Source organism: Ranitomeya variabilis, chromosome 5 (genome assembly GCF_051348905.1).
Source record: "Ranitomeya variabilis isolate aRanVar5 chromosome 5, aRanVar5.hap1, whole genome shotgun sequence".
Lineage (NCBI taxonomy): Eukaryota > Metazoa > Chordata > Amphibia > Anura > Dendrobatidae > Ranitomeya > Ranitomeya variabilis.
In genome coordinates, this window is record NC_135236.1 from 284,802,113 (window position 1) to 284,828,373 (window position 26,261).

Genomic DNA, 26,261 nt, shown 5'->3' on the forward strand with positions numbered 1-26,261 from the left:
TTTATCTTATTGCTCTATTTGGTCATGTATTCTCCATTTTGTTTTTTTTGTACATTGTTATCCTTTCCTTATGTATTGAGTTCTTACCCTTTTTCTTCACTACCTACCTTTTGACTCTGAGAATATTATTTTTTCAGTGCTGTTTATTTCTGACTAGATGGTGGCCCGATTCTAACGCATCGGGTATTCTCAATAGTAAGATGTTGGTCACACAGGGTTAATAGCAGCGTTAACGGACTGCGTTACACCGCGGCATAACACGGTGTAACGCAGCTATTAACCCTATGTGAGTGCTGACTGGAGGGGAGTATGGAGGTAGCACTGACGGAGAATAGGAAGGGGCGAATTCGCGGCCGGACTGTGCCCGTCGCTGATTGGGAATCAGGGACGAGGGATTTCCGTGACAGACAGGCAGACAAACAAACAGACGGAAGTGACTGTTAGACGATTATATAGATAGATGTTCTATACTTCCCTGTATTTCCTAATTGAGAGTCACCACACCCTTTGCATAGTGCTATCTACCATCCTCACAATCCTCATTTTGCAGTATTGGGGTTCTCCCTATCGTAGGCAGATTCCAACAACCCATTAATCCCCCTCCCCCTTAATTTTTTTCTGTTGCAATTAATTTTAGAAATATCAAGGTTGGCCCATGACTTTGGACAAGTTTTGATTTTGGCCCACTGTGTATCTGAGTTTGACATCCCTGCACTAATGGCATTATTTCACAGCACCTCATATTTGCTTACCTTTGATGCAAGTTTTGTTGTAACTAGTCTCTCACTGGCGCTCTGTGAATCCATGATTAAAATCAATTAAGATTTCTACGAACAAAGGAAAATACACAATTTGAATAGCAGTATAATATTACATTCATTTAAGAATGGCCAATGGTGAAGTTATTACAGTTATACTAGTATTATCACCATAAGGGCAGGTTCACACCAGTGTATAGAAATCGTCAGAGTTTCATAAAGAAAAGTTGGACAATTTTGTTCCTCACTTGTCTTCCGTGTGATGCCCATATACAATCAGTTTTTTTATTGCAGCAGCCATTAATAATTTACAGGACCATTTACATTTACAGTTTGCCACGTTACTGAACTGCAATGTACCCGTAAAAATCTTATGCTATACTGTGGCTCCGTATGGCACCTAATTTTTTTTGTGCACCTATAGACTTGAATAAGCGAGTCTCATCCAATTTACAGAAAAAAAATGAGTGCATGCTGCGATTCCTTTCACACGTAGATTCAGGCAGTGAAATAATATCATTCATCTACACTGCCCCATTGAATAATATTCAACATTTGGACCGAAAATACGCTCATTATCAGATCTGTTACATAGCGTTTAATATACAAAACGTTTATTAACTCTCACTGTACAGGTCAGTGATGCTCAGGGTGTGTGAGTACTGTCTCTTCTGGGAAGATTAGTACTTACTTACTAAAGGTCTTTAAACTGATTGTTTCCTTTATACATACCGGTAGGCCTGTGAATTTATGTAGGTCCCATGGAGCTCAAATGAAGAATTATGATGAGCTGTTCAAAATCTCTAGAAAACCTCTAGAAAAAATATAAGCAAGATATTGTAAACTGTGTAGTAAGAAGTATGTATAGATTATCACTATAGTTTACTAAAACTGACTGCTCAGGGTCTTTAGGTTGGATTGATCATCAGGCCACATAAAAGCAATTGGTATTTGTGTTCACAAATTGCAAAATATATAAAAGGTTATTCCCAAAATTCAAAGGTTTGCTTACCTCCACTCCATTAATTATCTATGGGAACACGTAAGGCATGTACAATTTTCCATCAATTTTGGCAGTCCACTAGACAATCAATGGAGTGTCAGTCGAGCAAGCACACCCCTGTTCCATTTGAGATGGGACAGCAGAATTTTTTCATATCTGACGCAGTTTTTTAAGTAATCTTTCAATCAGTTTTGACACAGTTTTTAATGCATTTTTTTCCATGTGGTCCTTTGCAGCCTTTTCACTTGATTGGGTCAGCAGATCAGATAACACGCACCCATTCAAGTCTATGGGCGTGTGTAAAACATTGGACTACACTTGGATGCTGTCCGATTTATGCAGAAACAGACCATGGAGAAGACGGAGAAATTAAGTTCTCCATATTCTCCGTACATGTGATACAATTCTCTCATTCGAGAATTGTATCACAGTAAACTGACCTTTGGCTCAACTTCTGATCAGAGTTTGAGCCGAATGTCATTACCATAATCGATCCAATTCTCTCAGAAGAGAGAATCACTCGTGTGAGTGAGCCCAACGGCACTGACCGATTCATCATTTGTGGGATTACTTTTAAGTCACTTCTTTTTTCTCATGTGTATTTAGCTGCCGCTCTTTGCAATATTTTTCAAAATGAAGGAGATTTATTATTATTTTCCAATTAATTCCATAATTATTTTTTATTTTTCAAAACTGTACATTTCCTTTATTTACAGTGGGTACAGAAAGTATTCAGACCCCTTTACATTTTTCACTTTTTGTTTCATTGCAGCCATTTGGTAAATTCAAAAACGTTCATTTTTTTCTCATTAATGTACACTCTGCACTGACTGAAAAAAAAAAAATGTAGCATTTTTTGCAAATTTATTAAAAAAGAAAAACTGAAATATCACATGTTCGTAAGTATTCAGACCCTTTGCTCAGTATTGAGTAGAAGCACCCTTTTGAGCTAGTACAGCCATGAGTCTTCTTGGGAATGATGCAACAAGTTTTTCACACCTGGATTTGGGGATCCTCTGCCATTCTTCCTTGTACATCCTCTCCAGTTCCGTCAGGTTGGATGGTGGTGAACGTTGGTGGACACCCATTTTCAGGTCTCTCCAGAGATAGAAACTTGATTCCAGCTCACCCAGTTGCTCTATGCTCATCCACCTGGGGCTGAGACACCAGCCTTGCCCTGGACTCACATCAAGGAAAATAGAAAAAAATGGAGCTGGACTCCAATTTTTTCTATTTCTCTCCAGAGATGCTCAATTGGCTTTAGGTCAGGGCTCTGGCTGGGCCAGTCAAGAATGGTCACATAGTTGTTCTGAAGCCACTCCTTTGTTATTCTACCTGTGTGCTTAGGGTCATTGTCTTGTTGGAAGGAGAACCTTTGGCCAAGTCTGAGGTCCAGAGCACTCTGGAAGAGGTTTTCATCCAGGATATCTCTGTACTTGTCCGCATTCATGTTTCCTTCAATGGCAACCAGCCGTCCTGTCCCTGCTGCTGAAAAACACACTCATAGTATGATGCTGACACCCCTATGTTTCACTGTTGGGATTGTATTGAGCAGGTGATGAGCAGTTTCTGGTTTTCTCCAAACATACCACTTAGAATTATCACCAAAAAGGTCTATCTTCATCTCATCAGACCATAGAATCTTATTTCTCATAGTCTGGGAGTCCATCATGTGTTCTTTAGCAAACTCTGAGGGCTTTCATATGTCTTGCACTGAGGAGAGGCTTCTGTCAGGCCACTCTGCCATAAAGGCCTGACTGGTGGAGGGCTGCAGTGATAGTTGACTTTGTGGAACGTTCTCTCATCTCCCTACTGCATCTCTGGAGCTCAGACACAGTGATCTTGGAGTTCTTCTTTATCTCTCTCAACAAGGCTCTTCTCCCACGATTGCTCAGTTTGGCTGGACGGCCAGGTTTAGGAAGACTTCTGGTGGTCCCAAACTTCTATTTAAGGATTATGGAGGCCACTGTGCTCTTGGAAACCTTGAGTACTGCTGAAATTCTTTTGTAACCTTGTCAAGATCTGTGCCTTGCCACAATTCTGTCTCTGAGCTCCTTGGCCAGTTCCTTTGACCTCATGATTCTCATTTGGTCTGACATGCACTGTGAGCTGTGAGGTCTTATATAGACAGGTGTGTGCCTTTCCAAATCAAGTCCTATCAGTTTAATTAAACACAGCTGGACTCCAATGAAGGAGTAGAACCATCTCAAGGAGGATCACAAGGAAATGGATAGCATGTGATTTAAATATGAGTGTCTGAGCAAAGGGTCTGAATACTTATGACCATGTGATATTTCAGTTTTTCTTTTTTAATAAATTTGCAAAAAATTCCACATTTCTGTTTTTTTCAGTCAAGATTGGGTGCAGAATGTACATTAATGTTAAAAAAAATTGAATTTACCAAATGGCTGCAATGAAACAAAGAGTGATAAATTTTAAGGGGTCTGAATACTTTCCGTACCCACTGTATACAGCTATGTTATAAACATAGCAAAAACCTTTTTATAATTCAGTAATTTTTTTTTTATAATGAAAGTATCTGAACAGAAGAGTTGGTTTATCTATGACTCTCGACCATTCCTGTTTATAGCACGGCAGACAAAGCAAAATTGGGTAAGCTAATTATCAATTTATATTTCTCTCCATAGTAGATCAATGTGGGAAAATGAAAAATATATATATATACATACATGCTCTATATGCCATCTGTTTGTTCCTTGCGAGCTATCAACTGTTGAATGTAATATCTCAAGCACCATGCCGTTGACATTTTGGATCCATCCAGGCTTCCGAAGTATGAACACTAAGGGTACGTCTCCACGGTCCGTTTCGCCGGCGGGATCGCCGCAGCGGCGAAGCCGCTCGGCGCTAAGCCCCGCCCCCTTAATGGGACGCGATGGTGCCGGATGTGTACAGTACACATCCGGGATCATCGCACCCCTCGCCATAGGGCCCTGTGATATGCCTTGCGGGGACGCTGCGTCCCCGCAAGGTGTACGGACATGCTGCGTTCTGAAAAGACGCGCAGCATGTCCGGAGTCGCAGGGCCGCCGCGTGCGGGTTTCCATGCATAGTGGAGACGGGATTTCATAAAATCCCCTCCACTATGCTGGAACATCTGGACGCTGCTTGTTTGACGCTGCAGCGTCAAACAAGCAGCGTTTACTGACCGTGGAAACATACCCTAACATGGCAATCCATGGACTGGTTGCAACACTTTAATTACTAAATACTTGTTTAAATATTTTGACTTTTAGGGTAAGTTCACACAGGGCGTTTTTGCTGCATTTTTTTTCTGCAGCAAAACCTGATCATCTTGGCAGGAAAGTAGTTTTTTGCTGCGATTTTGCCGCGTTTTTGGTGCTTTTTTTATGCGTTTTTTTTCTCTTTGTGCATGTCAATAAAGTTGAGTGCACACAGAGAAAAAAACAACTTCCTGTAGATAGATAGAATAAATAGATAGATTGATAGAATAGATAGAATGAATAAATAGACAGAATGAATAGATAGACTGATAGAATAGATGGATTGATAGAATAGATAGATTGATAGAATAGATAGATAGATAGAGAGATAGAATAGATCGATAAATTACCTGCAGTATTCTCTTCCCTGGCATTTTCCCACGGTGCAGAGGTTACCTCAGGTCAGACTGTGAGGGAGTGCAGGCTCAGTGACGTTACTGAGCCTGCGCCCGCTCCGTCTCATTCATTCCCCAGTACTTACAGCCAGGAGCGGTTGCATTAGCATCACTCCCGGTTGTAAGCTTTATCTCCCCCAGATACTGCGTGGGACACTTACGATACGATACACTTTATTGATCCCGTGGGAAATTATGGTTATATCGGACTACGACTGATCTGGGAGTATACTTTTGCTTTTTTATTTTATTTTTATTACAGAAGATCGATGGCTTAGCTTTGAAACTGTGTGGTGTTTTATTTAATTAACCCCTTCCTGACATCGGACGTACTATCCCGTCGAGGTGGGGTGGGCCCCTATGACCGCCGACGGGATAGTACGTCCAGCGCGATCGGCGGCGCTCACGGGGGGAGCGCGGCCGATCGCGGCCGGGTGTCAGCTGCCTATCGCAGCTGACATCCGGCACTATGTGCCAGGAGCGGTCACGGACCGCCCCCGGCACATTAACCCCCGGCACACCACGATCAAACATGATCGCGATGTGCCGGCGGTGCAGGGAAGCATCGCGCAGGGAGGGGGCTCCCTGCGGGCTTCCCTGAGCCCCCCGCAGCAACGCGATGTGATCGCGTTGCTGCGAGGGTCTTACCTCCCTCCCTGCCTGCTCCAGACCCGGATCCAAGATGGCCGCGGATCCGGGTCCTGCAGGGAGGGAGGTGGCTTCACAGAAGCCTGCTCAGAGCAGGCACTGTGAAGCAGCCTGCACTTCTCGCAGATCGGTGATCTGTCAGAGTGCTATGCAAACTGACAGATTACCGATCTGTATTGTCCCCCCCTGGGGCAAAGTAAAAAAGTAAAAAAAAAAATTTCCAAATGTGTAAAAAAAAAAAAAAAAAAATATTCCAAAATAATGAAAAAAAAAAAAAAATATTATTCCCATAAATACATTTCTTTATCTAAATAAAATAAAAAAAACAATAAAAGTACACATATTTAGTATCGCCGCGTCCGTAACGACCCGACCTATAAAACTGGCCCACTAGTTAACCCCTTCAGTAAACACCGTAAGAAAAAAAAAAAAAAAACGAGGCAAAAAACAACGCTTTATTATCATACCGCCGAACAAAAAGTGGAATAACACGCGATCAAAAAGACTGATATAAATAACCATGGTACCGCTGAAAACGTCATCTTGTCCCGCAAAAAATGAGCCACCATACAGCATCATCAGCAAAAAAATAAAAAAGTTATAGTCCTGAGAATAAAGCAATACCAAAATAATTATTTTTTCTATAAAATAGTTTTTATCGTATAAAAGCGCCAAAACATAAAAAAAATGATATAAATGAGATATCGCTGTAATCGTACTGACCCGATGAATAAAACTGCTTTATCAATTTTACCAAACGCGGAACGGTATAAACGCCTCCCCAAAAAGAAATTCATGAATAGCTGGTTTTTGATCACTCTGCCTCACAAAAATCGGAATAAAAAGCGATCAAAAAATGTCTTGTGTCCGAAAATGTTACCAATAAAAACGTCAACGCATCCCGCAAAAAACAAGATCTCACATGACTCTGTGGACTCAAATATGGAAAAATTACAGCTCTCAAAATGTGGTAACGCAAAAAATATTTTTTGCAATGAAAAGCGTCTTTCAGTGTGTGACGGCTGCCAATCATAAAAATCCGCTAAAAAACCCACTATAAAAGTAAATCAAACCCCCCTTCATCACCCCCTTAGTTAGGGAAAAATAAAAAAATTAAAAAATGTAGTTATTTCCATTTTCCCATTAGGGTTAGGGTTAGGGCTAGAGTTAGGACTAGAGTTAGGGCTAGGGTTATTGCTAGGGTTAGGGCTAGGGTTGGGGCTAGGGTTGGGGCTACAGTTAGGGTTGGGGCTAAAGATAGGGTTAGGGTTTGGATTACATTTACGGTTGGGAATAGGGTTGGGTGTGTCTGGGTTAGAGGAGTGGTTAGGGTTACTGTTGGGATTAGGGTAAGGGGTGTGTTTGGATTAGGGTTTCAGTTATAATTGGGGGGTTTCCACTGTTCGGGCACATCAGGGGCTCTCCAAACGGGATATGGCATCCAATCTGAATTCCAGCCAATTCTGCGTTGAAAAAGGAAAACAGTGCTCCTTCCCTTCCGAGCTCTCCCGTGTGCCCAAACAGGGGTTTACCCCAACATATGGGGTATCAGCGTACTCAGGACAAATTGGACATCATCTTTTGGGGTCCAATTTCTCCTGCTACCCTTGTGAAAATACAAAACTGGGGGCCAAAAAATAAGTTTTGTGGGAAAAAAATTTTTTTTTATTTTCACGGCTCTGCGTTGTAAACTGTAGTGAAACACTTGGGGGTTCAAAGTTCTCACAACACATCTAGATAAGTTCCTTGGGGGGTCTAGTTTCCGATATGGGGTCACTTGTGGGGGGTTTGTACTGTTTGCGTACATCAGGGGCTCTGCAAATGCAACGTGACGCCTGCAGACCAATCCATTTAAGTCTGCATTCCAAATGGCGCTCCTTCCCTTCCGAGCTCTGTCATGCGCCCAAACAGTGGTTCCCCCCCACATATCGGGTATCAGCATACTCAGGACAAATTGGACAACAAATTTTGGGGTCCAATTTATCCTGTTACCCTTGTGAAAATACAAAACTGGGGGCTAAAAAATCATTTTTGTGAAAAAAAAAAAAGAATTTATTTTCACGGCTCTGCGTTATAAACTGTAGTGAAACACTTGGGGGTTCAAAGTTCTCACAACACATCTAGATAAGTTCCTTGGGGGGTCTAGTTTCCAATATGGGGTCACTTGTGGGGGATTTGTACTGTTTGGGTACATCAGGGGCTCTGCAAATGCAACGTGACGCCTGCAGACCAATCCATTTAAGTCTGCATTCCAAATGGCGCTCCTTCCCTTCCGAGCTGTCATGCGCCCAAACAGTGGTTCCCCCCCACATATCGGGTATCAGCATACTCAGGACAAATTGGACAACAAATTTTGGGGTCCAATTTATCCTGTTACCCTTGTGAAAATACAAAACTGGGGGCTAAAAAATCATTTTTGTGAAAAAAAAAAAGAATTTATTTTCACGGCTCTGCGTTATAAACTGTAGTGAAACACTTGGGGGTTCAAAGTTCTCACAACACATCTAGATAAGTTCCTTGGGGGGTCTAGTTTCCAATATGGGGTCACTTGTGGGGGGTTTGTACTGTTTGGGTACATCAGGGGCTCTGCAAATGCAACGTGACGCCTGCAGACCAATCCATTTAAGCCAGCATTCCAAATGGCGCTCCTTCCCTTCCGAGCTCTGTCATGCGCCCAAACAGTGGTTCCCCCCACATATGGGGTATCAGCATACTCAGGACAAATTGGACAACAACTTTTGAGGTCCAATTTATCCTGATACCCTTGTGAAAATACAAAACTGGGGGCTAAAAAAATCATTTTTGTGAAAAATAAAAGAATTTTTATTTTCACGGCTCTGCGTTATAAACTGTAGTGAAACACTTGGGGGTTCAAAGCTCTCAAAACACATCTAGATAAGTTCCTTAGGGGGTCTACTTTCCAAAATGGTGTCACTTGTGGGGGTTTTTAATGTTTAGGCACATCAGGGGCTCTGCAAACGCAACATGGCATCCCATCTTAATTCCAGTCAATTTTGCATTGAAAAGTAAAATAGCGCTCCTTCCCTTCCGAGCTCTGCTATGCGCCCAAACAGTGGTTTACCCCCACATATGGGGTATCGTCGTACTCAGGACAAATTGCACAACAACTTTTGTGCTCTAATTTCTTCTCTTACCCTTGGGGAAATAAAAAATGGGGGCGAAAAGATCATTTTTGTGAAAAAATATGATTTTTTATTTTTACGGCTCTGCATTATAAACTTCTGTGAAGCACTTGTTGGGTCAAAGTGCTCACCACACATCTAGATAAGTTCCTTAGGGGGTCTACTTTCCAAAATGGTGTCACTTGTGGGGGGTTTCAATGTTTAGGCACATCAGGAGCTCTCCAAACGCAACATGACGTCCCATCTCAATTCCAGTCAATTTTGCATTGAAAAGTCAAATGGCGCTCCTTCCCTTCCGAGCTCTGCCCTGCGCCCAAACAATGGTTTACACCCATATATGGGGTATCAGCGTACTCAGGACAAATTGCACAACAATTTTTGGGGTCCAATTTCTTCTCTTACCATTAAGAAAATAAAAAATTGGGGGCGAAAAGATCATTTTTGTGAAAAAATATGATTTTTTATTTTTACGGCTCTGCATTATAAACTTCTGTGAAGCATTTGTTGGGTCAAAGTGCTCACCACACATCTAGATAAGTTCCTTAGGGGGTCTACTTTCCAAAATGGTGTCACTTGTGGGGGGTTTCAATGTTTAGGCACATCAGGGGCTCTCCAAATGCAAAATGGCGTCCCATCTCAATTCCAGTCAATTTTGCATTGAAAAGTCAAATGGCGCTCCTTCCCTTCCGAGCTCTGCCCTGCGCCCAAACAATGGTTTACACCCACATATGGGGTATCAGCGTACTCAGGACAAATTGCAAAACAATTTTTGGGGTCCAATTTCTTCTCTTACCCTTGGGAAAATAAAAAATTGGGGGCGAAAAGATCATTTTTGTGAAAAAATATGATTTTTTATTTTTACCGCTCTGCATTATAAACTTCTGTGAAGCACTTGTTGGGTCAAAGTGCTCACCACACATCTAGATAAGTTCCTTAGGGGGTCTACTTTCCAAAATGGTGTCACTTGTGGGGGGTTTCAATGTTTAGGCACATCAGGGGCTCTCCAAATGCAACATGGCGTCCCATCTCAATTCCAGTCAATTTTGCATTGAAAAGTCAAATGGCGCTCCTTTCCTTCCGAGCTCAGCCATGCGCCCAAACAGTGGATTACCCCCACATATGGGGTATCAGCGTACTCAGGACAAATTGTACAACAAATTTTGGGGTCTATTTTCTCCTGTTACCCTTGGTAAAATAAAACAAATTGGATCTGAAATAAATTTTGTGTGAAAAAAGTTAAATGTTCATTTTTATTTAAACATTCCAAAAATTCCTGTGAAACACCTGAAGGGTTAATAAACTTCTTGAAAGTGGTTTTGAGTACCTTGAGGGGTGCAGTTTTTAGAATGGTGTCACACTTGGGTATTTTCTATCATATAGACCCCTCAAAATGACTTCAAATGAGATGTGGTCCCTAAAAAAAAATGGTGTTGTAAAAATGAGAAATTGCTGGTCAACTTTTAACCCTTATAACTCCGTCACAAAAAAAAATTTTGGTTCCAAAATTGTGCTGATGTAAAGTAGACATTTGGGAAATGTTACTTATTAAGTATTTTGCGTGACATATGTCTGTGATTTAAGGGCATAAAAATTAAAAGTTGGAAAATTGCGAAATTTTCAAAATTTTCGCCAAATATTCGTTTTTTTCACAAATAAACGCAACTTATATCGAAGAAATTTTACCACTATCATGAAGTACAATATGTCACGAGAAAACAATGTCAGAATCGCCAAGATCCGTTGAAGCGTTCCAGAGATATAACCTCATAAAGGGACAGTGGTCAGAATTGTAAAAATTGGCCCGGTCATTAACGTGCAAACCACCCTTGGGGGTGAAGGGGTTAAAATACTTTTTTCTGCATGTGTGTGTTTATTTAACCCTTTCACTGCTATAGGATTAGTAATGGATAGGTGTCTTAGGGCTGTCCCACACGTCCAGATAATTCCGGTACCGGAATAAATCGGTACCGGAGTTATCCGTGTCCGTGTGCCTGGGAACTCACGGAGGCCATACCTGCGGCACACGTGTGCCGCCCGTATGGCGAGTGGGTACCACACGGAGCGTGTGGTACCCACTCTGCATGGTGCTGAAGCTGCGATTCATATCATCCCTGCAGCAACGTTTGCTGCAGGGAAAATATGAAGAATAGTGTTTAAAATAAAGATCCATGTGTCCGCCGCCCCCCCACCCCCTGTGCGCCCCCCCGCTGGTCAGAAAATACTCACCCGGATCCCCCGTCGGCAGTCGCTCCTTCCTGGTCTGGCCGCGGCTTACTGTATGCGGTCACGTGGGGCCGCTCATTTACACTCATGAATAGGCGGCTCCGCCCCTATTGGAGGTGGAGCCACATATTCATGAGTGTAATCGGCCGCATACAGTAGGAGGCGCGGCCAGACCAAGAAGGAGCGACAGCCGACGGGGGACCCGGATAAGTATTTTCTGACCAGCGGGGGGGGCGCACAGGGGGTGGGGGGGCGGCGGACACATGGATCTTTATTTTAAACACTATCATTCATATTTTCTCTATAGCAAACGCTGCTACAGGGAACATATGAATGGCGGCTTCAGCACCATGTGGGGGGGGACAGCGCTTACTGTAGCGCTGTCTCCGGCACGCCACACGGACCCCAGACGGAGAATGTCCGTGTGAGGTGCGTGTTTTACACGGACCCATTGACTCTATTGGGTCCGTGTAATCCGTGCGCTCCCACGAACACTGACATGTCTCCGTGTTTGGCACACGGAGACACGGTCCGCACACGGTCCGCACAAAATCAATGACATCTGAACAGATGCATTGATTTTTATGGGTCTACGTGTGTCAGTGTCTCCGGTACGGGAGGAAACTGTCACCTCACGTACCGGAGCCACTGACGTGTGAAACCGGCCTCATTAACACCTCTCCATTACTAAGCCGGATTAACGTCACCTTACAATAGCAAGGTGACATTAACCCCTCATTACCCTGCTTGCAATCGCTACAGGGCAAGTGGAAAGAGCCGGGCAAAGCGCCAGAATTGGCGCATCTAATAGATGCACCTTTTCTGGGCAGCTGCGGGCTGCTATTTTTAGGCTGGGGGGCCTATATCATTGGCACCTTACCAGTCTGAGAATATCAGCCCACGGCTGTGAGCTTTAGCAAGACTGGTTGCCAAAAATGGGGGGGGGACCCCATGCCATTTTTTTTAAATTATTTATTTAAATAATTTTTTTAAAAAGCGTGAGGACCCCTCTATTCTTGATAACTAGCCTTGCTGAAGCTGACAGCAGGGGGTTGCAGCCCGCAGCTGTGAGTTTTGTCTGGCTGGTTATCAAAATTAGGGGGGAACCCACAACGTTTTTTTTTTAATTATTTATTTATAGCGCAGGAGCGGCAGATGAAAATTCCCATCCGCCGCTCCTGCTCTCGCTGTAATTAGCGATGCCAGATGTCAGATGATGGGAGCAGTAGTCCCATCAGCTGATACCAGTGATTGGAGGTGATGTTTACACCTCCGATCACAGCTGAGCGCTCCCCGCTCTCTTCTGACAGCGTGGGAAGCGCGGCTCTCTGACAGGCGGGAATGATTTCCCAGCCGATCAGAAGCGGTGTTTGCGATTCTGTCATGCATATGATACCGTGTCAAACACTGTAATGTCAGACCCCCCATTCAAGTGTATGGGGATCGGGTCCGCTCTGCTGGATGACAGGCTGCATGGACGCATCATGCAGCCTACCATCTAGATATAGCAGAGCCGAGTGTGAAGTCACATCCGGCTCTCCTTGACTTTCCTGCAGCAAATATGCTGCAAGAAAAGTCAACCTTGCGTATTTGCAGCGTTTTTTCACCATCTATTCAAGTCAATGGGTGAAAAATGCTGAAAAAACGCTGAAAGAAGTGATATGCCCTATGTCAAAAACACGCTGCAAAGCAAAAAATACTGATCACACAAAACCCAATGTGTGTTCATGAGATTTCTGAAATCTTATAGGCTTTGCTCGTACTGTAAAAAGCAGATGAAAATTAGCATTAAAAAAGCAGCAAAAAAAGCTGCAAAAACGCCCTGGGTGAACTTAACCTAAAAGCAACAATAAATCGTTTTCTTTACACTTGCCTTACTTTTCAATATAACCGCATGTCTTTTCTAACATTGTACGCCAGTCTAACATAAACATATTTATATGCATTTATTTATGTGCATTTTATACTATACATCTTATTAGATACATTCTTACATTATTACCTATATACAAAACATTCAAATGTATTGACATTGATACATTTAGGTTATCTTTTATTGAATGCAATTTTCTACATCCACAATTGACATGCAGAAATGAAGATATGAATTGTCGTGGGCTTTTTAAATCGTGTGCGTTTTGAATTGTTAACGATCCTGAGGAAGGGGTCAGTCCGACCTCAAAAGGTGTAAATCTGCAATACACTATTCAAACCTACCACCATTTCATCTTCTTTGCCACCATGTGAATTGGCAGTACAGCCAAAAACCTATCCTGCGTTGCTCCAATTGACTCCCGTGATCAAAATTCTTTAAAAAGGCGCACATACTTCATGAATTTTGTGGAAATTTAAAAATGCTTTTTTGCATTTAACCAGTTTTGAGACTCTCTAGTGCAAAAATGTGCACGTTTTGCAAAATGGCTCAAAAATTGTACTAAAATAACTGGTGTACATAAAATCCCTCCAGGTGGGAGTGGAGAACTTTTATGCAAAATGTTGCAACCTTCTAAAAAAGTCACAATTGCGTAAACCATTTGGAAAAGACAAACAAACAAAAGGCGCAAATTGTTTAATGAATTTGTAGCAAATCAAAATGTCACTGAGAGGTGAAAATGCAATGATGAATCTGGCCTTAAGTGCGCTATGCCAAAGCCACACTCCTTTGTAATGAAGACCCCACTAAAGTAGAAGAGGTCCTTGGAGTTTACCCATCGCTCACACACAGTATAGAGACTATGTGCCCACGATTCGGAAGTAGCAGCGTTTTGGATACAGCATATTTTCGCTGCGTCCAAAATGCTGCATTCTATTGAATGCAGGTAAATCTGCATGTGTTCACCGAACCATGAGGATTTACTGAATTTAATAAATTCTATTGATGATCTTTCTGTAATTGGCATGCTGCGGTCTGGAAAGATGAGACACCTCAGTCACCACAGGTGATCCGCAGGTGCAGACACGCGCTGTCTCCTGCACGGTCCGTGTGGTACCCAGTCGGCACATGGGTGGCACACGGCTGCCGCACGTGTGCCACACTGATGTGCCACGTGAGCACACGGACACACAGACACGGATAACTCCGGTACCGGAATTATCTGGACGCGTGAGACTGGGCTAATGGAGTGTGGGTTGGACAAATGTAAAAGAGGAGGTTGGACAATAATGACATCACAAATCTTTTTTTTTGTTCAATAATACATCTTTATTTAGCTTTCAAAAACGCATACAAAAACGCATTAAAAAACGTACATAAAACACATCAAAAACGCAGCTGTGTTTTCTGCCAGGAGATGCAGATTTTGTGCAGAAAAGCTGCAGTTCCGCACAAAAGAAGTGACATGCTGCGGTACAAAAAAAAAGCTGCTTTTCAGTGCAGCTTTTTCCGCAGCATGTGCACATCAAGTCTGCGGTTCACATAGACTTACATTGGTTGTGCACTAGACTGCGGATTTGATGCAATTCCGTGCAGCAAAAAACGCTGCGGATCTGCAATCAAATCCGCAACGTGTGCACAGCCTTAGGCTATGTGCACACGATGCGGATTTAGTGCGGATCCGCAGCGGATTTTTCCACGCAGAAACGCTGCAGATCCGCACTGTGATGTACATACAATGTAAATCAATGGGTAAAAAAAAAGCTGTGCAGATGGTGCAGAAAAATCAGTGCGGAATTGCTGCGGATTTAAAAGAAGTGTATGTCACTTATTTTGCGCGGATCTGCAGCGTTTCTGCAACCTTCCATTATAGAAATCCGCAGTGGGAAAAACTGCAGAAAATCCGCACAACATTCGCATCAATTCCGCGGCAAATCCGCACAAAAACCGAGGCAAATCCGCAGCTGCGGATTCTGCCAGGAGATGCGGATTTTGTGCAGAAAATTCTGCATCCCGTATGTGTGCACATAGCCTTATGCTTCTCTGCAGGAGAGGGGGGAAGGGTGACTGCGCTCTGCTCCTATCACGACCTATAGCTGATACAGACGGCAGTGAGCGGATGCTGTGCTGACACTGGGCAGCTGCTCACTGAGGCTGTGTCTGCTGCAGGGACTGGTGTCTGCTGCAGGGACTGGAGTCTGCCATCACACCGTCCACACACCTCACACAGGCTGAGTCACACTCACTGGGGGCCGCGCTGCTCCTCACTGTGACTGTCACTGAGGAGAATATTGCCGAGCCCGCGCTCAGCAGGGATTGGATGGTGGAGTCCCGCCCTCCTGCGGTCCCGCCCACCTGCGGCTCAGCACAGCTGTCTGTCACAGTGACGCTCCTCCTCCTTCCTCACCTCACCACTCCTTATGAAAACTGAACGCTGGGCCCCCAGCATAGGGGCACATACACCAGTAAGGGTAATAATGCCCTGATGGCGACCCTGATTGGGATGTAATAGGAGGATCAGTAGGAGCAGGCAATCTGGCAGACCCCTGAGGCAGGATTACAGAGGCATCCCCCTTTGTAGCCACTCATCTGAGGTTTCCTAAGCAAAAGGAGTAAATGTAGAAAAACACAGCAACAACTTCAGTAAATCTGACACCAAAAACTGCTGAGGTAGAGCCGCACCTATACAAACATTACCAGGAGCAGGTGGAAGGGTGGTGGTGAGCTGACAGGCAGGACAAGGCTGCTTATTTACAGATAATACCACAGAACTATGCTCTTCCTTAGCCTCATTTTTTGGAGTTCAGCTCACTGGTGGATGCCGCTCCTAACATCGCCATAAAGGGGTTATTATTAAGCATGCAGCCTAATAAGAATAGTACTCACCCTTAGCATTGCCCAACTTCCTGAGCTTTGACTGTTAGTTTCATTTTTCATTCCTACTGATAACAATCTACTTTCACTTTCAACCAGTAAACATGGTGTAAATCCTTGTTTGTGCCACTAGATGTCAGAAGAGATCTTGTGCACAGAACAGAGGGCTAGACTGGTAGAAGCACAATATATAATGTTTCAGGCGATTCATGCTGCCCAATCTCATACCTCCAATCTTCTGAAGAATAAGAAGAGGGACAGATAACGTGCTGTGGCAAATGTTTGCCATGCACCTGGTTACACCCCAATCCACGGCCATTTACCATTTCTTTGTACTCCGTCAGGAGGAGATGTCAGAGGGGCGCTGGCAGTGAGGGACATTCAGCAGACACCCGAGACTGCAGGGCATAGACCCAAATCCGGAATTATCCGCTGTATCCAGGACAGTTGGGACTAGAGATGAGAGGATCTATTCACAGGTCTGTGGTCCAGCGTCCAGGTCAATGTTACTAGGCGGCTGGGCATGAGGCTGTGAATCTCTAGCTTTCCAGTGTCCCTGGCACTACTTTTGATTAGCCAGGGCAGCACAACATCATCTGTGCGTCCTGCTCATCTCTAACTGGGGCCTGTGGATTATCTTCATTACCTTCATTCACAGTTGGAGCCGCCAGAACGTTCTCATCTTTATGTAGCTTCACTATACAGTGGAGAAAAAAGTAGTTATTCAGCCACCAATTGTGCAAGTTCTCCCACTTAAAAAGACGAGGGAGGTCTGTAATTGACATCATAGATAGACCACAACTATGAGAGTCCGTGGCCTTGGGTGCCCAAGTAAAAGGGATAGTCTTTAAAGGGCTTGTGAAAATAATAAAAGTTTGTGACGCCACCTGTGGTACTCGGCCAGGGGTGACCGACATTGCAACACTTCAGGTTCTCTCCTGTTCCTGGAGCTGCAGCTGCAGCACCACACGTGGCTACATGGCCCCACTCTGCTCTCACTCCTCTCTCCTCCACTATCTCTCCACACTGATCGAACTTCTCCTCCAGACCAGAATACTTAAAGGAAACCTGTCACCCCGTTTTTTCGGTATGAGATAAAAATACTGTTAAATAGGGCCTGAGCTGTGCATTGCAATAGTGTAGTTTGTGGACCCCGATTCCCCACCTATGCTGCCGAAATACGTTACCAAAGTAGTCGTTTTCGCCTGTCAATCAGGCTGGTCTGGTCAAAAGGGCGTGGTGTCTTCCCCCAGATTTTGCTTAGTTTTCCGTTGGTGGCGTAGTGGTGTGCGCATGTCCAAGGTCCCGAATCCTCTGCCAGGGGAGTGGAAAGATCGCGATGTGCTGTATTTCATTGGTGATCGGTGGGCGCGGCCATTTTCCTTTGGCCGTGCGTGCGCAGAAGCGGCGCTCTGCTGGCCGCGGCTTCAGGAAAATGGCCGCGGGATGCCGCGCGTGCGCAGATGCATATCGCGGCGGCCATTTTCCTGAAGCAAAGTTCGCATCTCGGCTTCAGGAAAATGGCCGCCGCCATATCCATCTGCGCACGCGCGGCATCCCGCGGCCATTTTCCTGAAGCCGCGGCCAGCAGAGCGCCGCTTCTGCGCACGCGCGGCCAAAGGAAAATGGCCGCGCCCACCGATCACCAATGAAATACCGAACATCGCGCTCTTTCCACTCCCCTGGCAGAGGATTCGGGACCTTGGACATGCGCACACCACTACGCCACCAACGGAAAACTAAGCAAAATCTGGGGGAAGACACCACGCCCTTTTGACCAGACCAGCCTGATTGACAGGCGAAAACGACTACTTTGGTAACGTATTTCGGCAGCATAGGTGGGGAATCGGGGTCCACAAACTACACTATTGTAATGCACAGCTCAGGCCCTATTTAACAGTATTTTTATCTCATACCGAAAAAACGGGGTGACAGGTGCCCTTTAATCAGGATTCAGAGCTCCCCCTTCTGTCCTGGATTCAGAATGTGTTGCATGTAGGTGCATTACCTGGTAAAGGGAATCCTCCTTGCCTCCAAGCATGACATAACCCTCCCCGAAAGGAAGGCAACTTAACTGTAATGTAAAAACTGGTTACCTGGGGTGTTACACTCCCCCCCTGTAAACGTCCCCGACGCCTGCGCTGTACCTTTTCGGGCATGCGCAGTTTGCGCTGCCCTTCGACTCACATCACATGATGGGAACTTACAGCACAGACAACGGGGACGTTAATGAAGGCAGAGGAGGTGGTGTCCGCCGCACGGAGGGGCTGGCTGGGAGGCGTTTGTGTCCGGGGGAAAAGACATGCCCCCCATACAGACTACAAGTATGGCGGGCAAATTATAAGAAATAAGATTGCAGCGTTGGAAGGGACCCCCAAAAAAGGAGCCACCTTCACAGAATGCAGCATTAGTGGCTCTTTTAGTTAAAAATGCCAGGGGGGGTGACAGATTCCCTTTTAGAGTAGGCAGCAGTGTCCACATGGAAATAGAAGAAAATGACAGATCAATACATATTGACATACTGACCAAAACAGCACACACCGCTACTACGCTCCAACGCACGTTTCGCTACCGCTTCATCAGGGAGTGAGAAGGACGATATGTGCAAGGTTTATATATGATGATATCCGCTGTTGTCATTAACAATCAAGAACGCCACTTTACAAGGCGCCGCACTCACCCATAAGTCCACCATGTCCCAGCATTCGGAGGCAGGAAGCACATCACAGAGTGCGATGTGAGTCACAGTCTGTGGCGCAGTGAAATATATCGTGGCACAGCTGTGTTGGTGCACTAGATAGGTTCCCTAAACCAGTGAACATATAGTAAATAATTAGGCACTCAATTTATTCGTGGTTGTAGCTTTGAAAAAAGTTTTTTATTGCAGTCCAAAATAAAACGTTTCGGTCAACACGAGACCTTCTTCAGTAAACTGACTGCTCAAGTGGTAAGTATAGCAGGTGTCCCTGTACATCAACTGTCAATAACAGGTTAGATCTCTAACCAGCGGCGGACACCCGGTTAGAGGCGCAACACTACAGACACTTATGGGCACGCATATCCACTGAGTTCGCCCTTTTTTATCCAAGTGACGTATTCTACTATAATCCGCTAACCTGTTATTGACACAATATAAATTTGGAGCTTTTGGCCTTCACGTCACATTAGACGCATAACAACGACTGGGTGATTACTCTCCCGTTAGGTCACTTAGGGCTGTACCCCATATATTTGGACCCAATTGATGTACAGGGACACCTGCTATACTTACCACTTGAGCAGTCGGTTTACTGAAGAAGGTCTCGTGTTGACCGGAACGTTTTATTTTGGACTGCAATAAAAAAACTTTTTTCAAAGCTACAACCACGAATAAGTTGAGTGCCTAATTATTTACTATACAGTCTGTGGCGCGTCTCCCCAGCAACCGAATCCTTTTTTTCTATTGTTTCCCTTTTTATTTCATATTCATTATTTATTATTTGTTTTTATATATTTTTTATCTTCATATTTATTTTCATCTTTTTATTTAATTTTCATTTATCATTTTTTATATTTTTTTCTTACACCATTTTTTTAACTTGTATCACTTTTTATTTTTTACACTTCTACAATCTTATATATATCATTATTCACACACACATCTACTTTTTAATATATTATTATTTATTATTATAGCGCCATTTATTCCATGGCGCTTTACATGTGAGGAGGGGTATACATAATAAAAACAAGTACAATAATCTTGAACAATACAAGTCACGACTTGTACAGTAGGAGAGAGGATACAGTAGGTGAGGATAGAGCTGGTCGTGCAGTGGTTTGGTCGATCGGTGGTTACTGCAGGTTGTAGGCTTGCCGGAAGAGGTCGGTCTTTAGGTTCTTTTTGAAGGTTTCGATGGTAGGTGAGAGTCTGTTATGTTGTGGTAGAGAGTTCCAGAGTAGGGGTGATGCGCAAGAGAAATCTTGTATGCGATTGGTGGAAGAGGAGATAAGAGGGGATTAGAGAAGGAGATCTTGTGAGGATCGGAGGTTGCGTGTAGGTAGGTACAGTGAGACGAGGTCACAGATGTATGGAGGAGACAGGTTGTGGATGGCTTTGTATGTCATGGTTAGGCTTTTGTACTGCAGTCTCTGGGTAATGGGGAGCCAGTGAAGGGACTGACAGAGGGTAGAGGCCGGGGAATAGCGGGGGATTAGTCGGGCGGCTGAGTTTAGAATAGATTGGAGCGTATAACAACTCTGCTGGCATCACGACATGGCCTCTCATCTCTCGCACTATCTTACCCACTGCTCCAGGTCATGATGTAGTTTCTGTTTCTTGCCAGCTCCATACTCTGTGCCTCTGCTCTCTGCATGCTTCCTGGCTGTGTGCATAGGGGGGCGGCGCCTGAACTCTCTGGTTCTTATAGGAATCAGGTGCACCTGTCTAATCTGTTCCTGACCAATTGCCAAGAGGCCTCCAGTATTTAGTGCAGCTCCACCCAGTGGACTGGGCCTGTGCAATGTGTTAGCTCAGTTTGTGTTTAGCTTCTGAGTTTGCCAGGCCTTGCTCTGTGTTACTCCCTCTCTAGAGGCTCCTTGCCTTGCCTTGATCTTGTTGGTCTGCCCTCCAGGAGGCTGTATATCCTGGTCTTTGTGTCTGTGTCCTTGCTTTGCCTTGTTTAGGTTTGTCCACCCTCCAGGAGGCAGAATATCCGGGTCCCTGTGTCTTTGTTCTTGTACCTTGTCTTGTTCCATTACCTTGTCTGAACTTTGTCCTACCTCTGTCTCCTTGTCTGTGGCTTCCTTCCCTACTGTGTCTTTCCTTGATTCCTCTCAGTCTGCTTATGCTCCGCACTCTTGCGGCTCTGCCTGCTCTGAACCCTTGTGACTTTGCCTGGGCTCCGCTCTCTTGCAGCTTTGCCTCTGCTCCGCACTCCGTTTTTTGCTCCATTCTTCTGTGCTCTGCTCCTGTTGCTGCAGGAATCTCTTGCTGCAGCTCCTCTCCACATTCCTTGTGGCTCTGCTCTGCTTAGCTTCTGCTGCTGCAGTAATCTCTTGCTGCAGCTCCTCTCCGCATTCCTTGCGGTTCCGCTCTGCTTTGCTTTTGTTGCTGCGCTATCTCTTGCTGCTCTACCACTTCTATCCACAGCCTTGCGGTTCTCTTCCTGTGTGAACAAGTCCCTACCTGTTCCTTCATACTTCATTCCTTCCTGCTTGTTTCCTTACCTGCACCTCCTGTGTGAACAGGTCTCAACCTGTTCCTTCATACTTCATATCCATACCTGCACCTTCTGTGTGAACAGCTCCCTACCTGTTTCTTCATACACCACACCAACCTGCCCTGTGTCTCTGCCGTTCCTGCCAGCCCTGTGTCTCTGCCATTCCTGCCAGCCCTGTGTCTCTGCCGTTCCTGCCAGCCCTGTGTCTCTGCCATTCCTGCCAGCCCTGTGTCTCTGCCGTTCCTGCCAGCCCTGTGTCTGCCAGCCCTGTGTCTCAGCCATGCCAGCATACTCGTCTGAGTTTCATCTGTGCTCATCTGCCAGTCCTGCCTGATGCCCGCATCTGTCCTAGTGTTTCTGTTCTCCAAGTGGGATCAGCAGCCACAGCCAGACACCACCCTGGAGTAGCACCTGGCAGCTGCCTGCCGCACAAGTCTGACCTCACCATCAGTCTCTACAGTTCCTGCCAGCCCTGTGTCTCTGCCGTTCCTGCCTGCCCTGTGTCTCTGCCGTTCCTGCCAGCCCTGTGTCCCTGCCGTTCCTGACAGCCCTGTGTCTCTGCCGTTCCTGCCAGCCCTGTGTCTCTGCCGTTCCTGCCAGCCCTGTGTCTGCCAGCCCTGTGTCTCAGCCATGCCAGCATACTCGTCTGAGTTTCATCTGTGCTCATCTGCCAGTCCTGCCTGATGCCCGCATCTGTCCTAGTGTTTCTGTTCTCCAAGTGGGATCAGCAGCCACAGCCAGACACCACCCTGGAGTAGCACCTGGCAGCTGCCTGCCGCACAAGTCTGACCTCACCATCAGAGGCTCCAGCGAAAACCAAGGCAGCTGTCATAGTTATGCCCCTTCCAGGGTAGTCTGGTTCATGGCAAAGTGGGGCCACAAACCCCCCGAGCTCATGCCCACCAGTCAGGGCGTGAGCATGACAGAGGGGTGCAAGAGTGTTAGAGGGCAGGCCACAGAGCAGGAGGTTACAGTAGTCAAGGGGGGAGATGATGAAGGCATGGACTAGGGTTTTTGCAGATTCTTGGTTTAGAAATGTTGAGATGGGATAGGGTTGGGATGAAGACTGGCGAGGTTTGGGATGAAGTGGGAAGGGATCAGGTCAAGTGCACAGGTGGTGAGATGTGATCTTGAGAGTAGAGTGGAGAGTCGATGTTCTGTAATGGTGGAGAAGTTGGTTTTGGAGGTGGAGGGCTGGGTAGTTGGGAGGAAGGTGTTGTGAATTCTGCTCTTGGGTTCCCTCCGGTGGTTGCTGCTGGTAATGCAGTTGTCCATAGATTGTAATTCTGCTCAGGTGTCCCTGCTTATTGCTGGCTTGCTGGTATTTAGGTTTGCAGGATCCATTGATCCTTGCCAGTTGTCCATTGTTCTTGGAGGATTCACATCTCTGCCTGGTTTCTCCTGCTCTGCTGCCCAAATCAGCAAAGATAAGTTCTGGCTTTTGTTTTTGCAGTCCACATGTTGTGGTCCTTACAGTTCAGTGCATTTCAATGTTTTTTCTTGTCCAGCTTAGTCTGTGTAAGGATTTATTCAGCTAAGCTGGAATCTCTGGAGATGCAGATATACCCTCCATATCTTTAGTTAGATGTGGAGTTTTTGTATTTTCTGTGGTGGATATTTTCTAGTGTTTTAATACTGACCGCATAGTATTCTGTCCTATCCTTTCTATTTAGCTAGAGTGGCCTCCTTTGCTAAATCCTGTTTTCAGTCTGCGTATGTTTTTTCCTCTCCTCTCACAGTCAATATTTGTGGGGGGCTGTCTATCTTTTGGGGATTTTCTCTGAGGCAAGATAGTTTTCCCTTTTCTATCTATAGGGGTATTTAGTCCTCCGGCTGTGTCGAGGTGTCTAGGATTGTTAAGTACATCCCACGGCTACTTCTAGTTGCGGTGTTAAGTCCAGGCTTTGCGGTCAGTACAGGTACCACCTTCTCCAGAGTACGTCTCATGCTGCTCCAAGGCCACCGGATCATAACAGGAAGGGCTCTGGGGGTTGTCGACTAAAACTGTCTCTGATGTTCCCAATCTTCTGCTTGAAAAATGAGGCAAAGTCTTCAGCTGAGATGAGTGGGGAGGGAGGAGGTGCTGGGGGATGGAGGAGAGAGTTGAAGATGTTAAATAACTGTTTAGGGTTGTGAGACAGGGAGGATATGAGAGATGAGAAGTAGGTTTGTTTTGCTGTGGCAAGTGTGGTCTTGAAAGTAGTGAGGGACTGTTTGAATGCGATGAAGTGCTCGTTGGAGTGGGAGCTTTTCCATCTCCGCTCAGCAGCCCTGGAAGCTCGCGTCAGTTTTTTGGTCAGGCTGGTGTGCCAGGGCTGTCTGTTGATTTTGCGAGCATTGGTATGTGTGAGAGGGCAAGTGATTCCAAAGCTACAGCTATTGTGGTGTTATATAGAGCGGCAGCGTCATCCACATTGTGTAGGGAACTTATGTCTGTGAGAGGGAGGAGGGATTCAGAGAATGAGTGTAGATCAAGGTGTTTAAGATTTCTGCGAGGGTGTGCAAGTTTGTGGGGTGGGGATTGTAGACAAGGAGTGGAGAGGGAAGAGAATGTGAGTAGATTGTGGTCAGAAAGAGGAAGAGGTGAGTTAGAGAGGTTAGATAAGGAGCAGAGGTGGGTGAAGATGAGGTCCAGTGTGTGACCATCTTTGTGAGTGGCTGCAGAAGACCATTGAGTGAGGCCAAAGGAGGAAGTGAGAGATAGAAGTTTAGTGGCAGCTGAGTGGGAAGTGTCAATGGGTATGTTGAAGTCGCCCATGATGATAGTGCGGATGTCTGCAGAAAGGAAATGAAGTAGCCAGGTGGTGAAGTGGTCAAAGAAGGTGGTGGCTGGCCCTGGGGGGCAGTAAATGACAGCCAGTTGGAGGTTGGAGGGGGAGTTGATGCACACAGAGTGCAGGAAGGTAAGGTAACAGAGAGTGGCAGTGGGATTGGGGTGAAGAAGCAGTTATCTGACATGAGAAAACCAACTCCTCCACCATGCTTGCTGCTGGGGTGGGGTGTGTGAGAAAGGTGGAAGCCACCATACAAAAGTGCAGAAGGAGAGGCTGTGTCAGAAGGGGTGAGCCAGGTTTCGGTGATGGCCAGGAAGGAAAGTTTGTTAGTAATGAAAAGATCATGGATGTAAGAAAGCTTGTTGCAGACAGAGCTAGCGTTCCATAGAGCTCCTGTTAGTGGGACTGGGGAAGTGGGGGCAGGGCGAATGGGTATAAGGTTAGAGAGGTTACGGAAATTTGTGATATAGTGTGGATGGGAGGTAGAACTGACTGTGGGGATGTGGTGAGGAGGACCAGGGTTTGGAGAGATATCACCAGCAGTGAGAAGGAGCAGAGAAGTGTTAGCAGGTGGGAGCAGGAGAGGGCAAGAGGTGGCTGTCTGTGCTTGGAGACAGAAGATTGTATGTTGAGGAACAGTTCTGAGGAGGAGGTGAGATGGATGGGGAGGATTGAGGAAGAGATGAACATTTCCTTAATAGGTGTAGGGATTAGGGGAGTTAGCAGAAAGTGAAGGATTATAGGGGTGAAAGTGAAAACAAACAGAAACATTGTTTACAGTGACTGGCCAGTTACCTTCAGTTTCAATTCTGGTTTTAATCCTACATTAATCTTCACACTTCTAGGACACACTTATAGGAATCACACTGCAGACTAAAGTCATTGCAGACTTGTGCTATGCAATATATGTACAACTAAGTGCACTCAGGTGTGAAGCAGAGAGAGTGGTCTCTGTTCATCTTGGTCAGAGAATTAAGAGTGGACCAGATGCATACAATCAAGCCAAAGCAAACAAGGTCATAAATAACATTGAGGTAAGCTGGGGTTAGCTGAAAGGCATACCATGTGAATGCTAGGAGCAGAGGAAAGTCTGTGTGGAAAGTTGGGTGAAGTAATATATGCACTTCATAGACAGACAAGGCTGGAGAGCTGGGTGCATGAACATACCATGTGAATGCTAGGACATATGTATATATTCACATTAGTTTTATCATGAATAATTTCCATTTTTTCACCACACACCTCACTTCATCACGGCATTCATATTTCACATATACCTCCCTGTTTTTATCCCCCCTTTAACATACAACACAATTGGATATTATTGTCACACCTTTTTATTTTTCACTTGTGTCTGCACATGCATATTCAATCTTCTATTTAATCCGAGGTATTGGTGCCTTTCCCTTTTTAAAGATGGCTGCGGGGACACTGTGCGCCACTCTGCGCATGAACCCGCGCGGCTCAAGCTTCAGTTGCTGGGGAGACGCGCCGCAGACTGTGACTCACGTCACACTCTGTGATGTGCTTCCTGGGTGCCTGGACATGGTTGGCTCATGGGTGAGTGCGGCACCATGTAATGTGGCATTCTTGATTGTTAGTGACGACAGCTGATATCATCATATATAAACCTTACACATCTCGTCCTCGTCACTCACTGACAAAGCGGTAGCGAAACGCGTTGGAGTGCAGGGAGGGGGCGGTGTGTGCTGTTTTGGTCAGTATTTCGATATGTATTGATTTTTTATTATCTTCTATTTCCATGTGGTTATTGCTGCCTACTCTTAAGAATATGTTATTATTCATATTGTGCATTATGCACCTTCACCTTTAATCTCACTCTGACTTTTTTGTATAATGAGAGAGATATATACACACACATGTATACTGATTGATCGCATAGGCAGCATATGCCATTAGTACTTTTGTTACTATTATGGATTCTTTTTCATAATTGAGAATTTGTGCTGGCCTGGCTGCGTACCTTGCCCCCTCACTTGTTATTGTTTTATGTTTTTAATTATTTGTCTTATAATTATGATATGCATAACTTTTTATTTTTGTACAATCATGTTTTTAATTGTTACTTAATAAAGTTTATATATGTGATATTTAGTATAGTGG

At 45.1% G+C, this 26,261-nt stretch overlaps 1 protein-coding gene across 1 annotated transcript in view; it reads right to left on the bottom strand.

Moving 5' to 3' along the window:
• Positions 1-16,238, bottom strand: part of LOC143775817 (NACHT, LRR and PYD domains-containing protein 1 homolog) — a 57,553-nt gene extending 41,315 nt beyond the window's left edge. The window contains exons 1-3 of the mRNA XM_077264396.1: positions 16,175-16,238; positions 1,491-1,572; positions 753-827 (exon numbers count right to left, since the gene is read on the bottom strand). Coding sequence (XP_077120511.1) covers positions 753-806 — 54 coding nt within the window. The 5' untranslated portion in view covers positions 807-827; positions 1,491-1,572; positions 16,175-16,238. The remainder of the gene's footprint in view (positions 1-752; positions 828-1,490; positions 1,573-16,174) is intronic.
• Between the last annotated feature and the right edge of the window lie 10,023 nt (positions 16,239-26,261).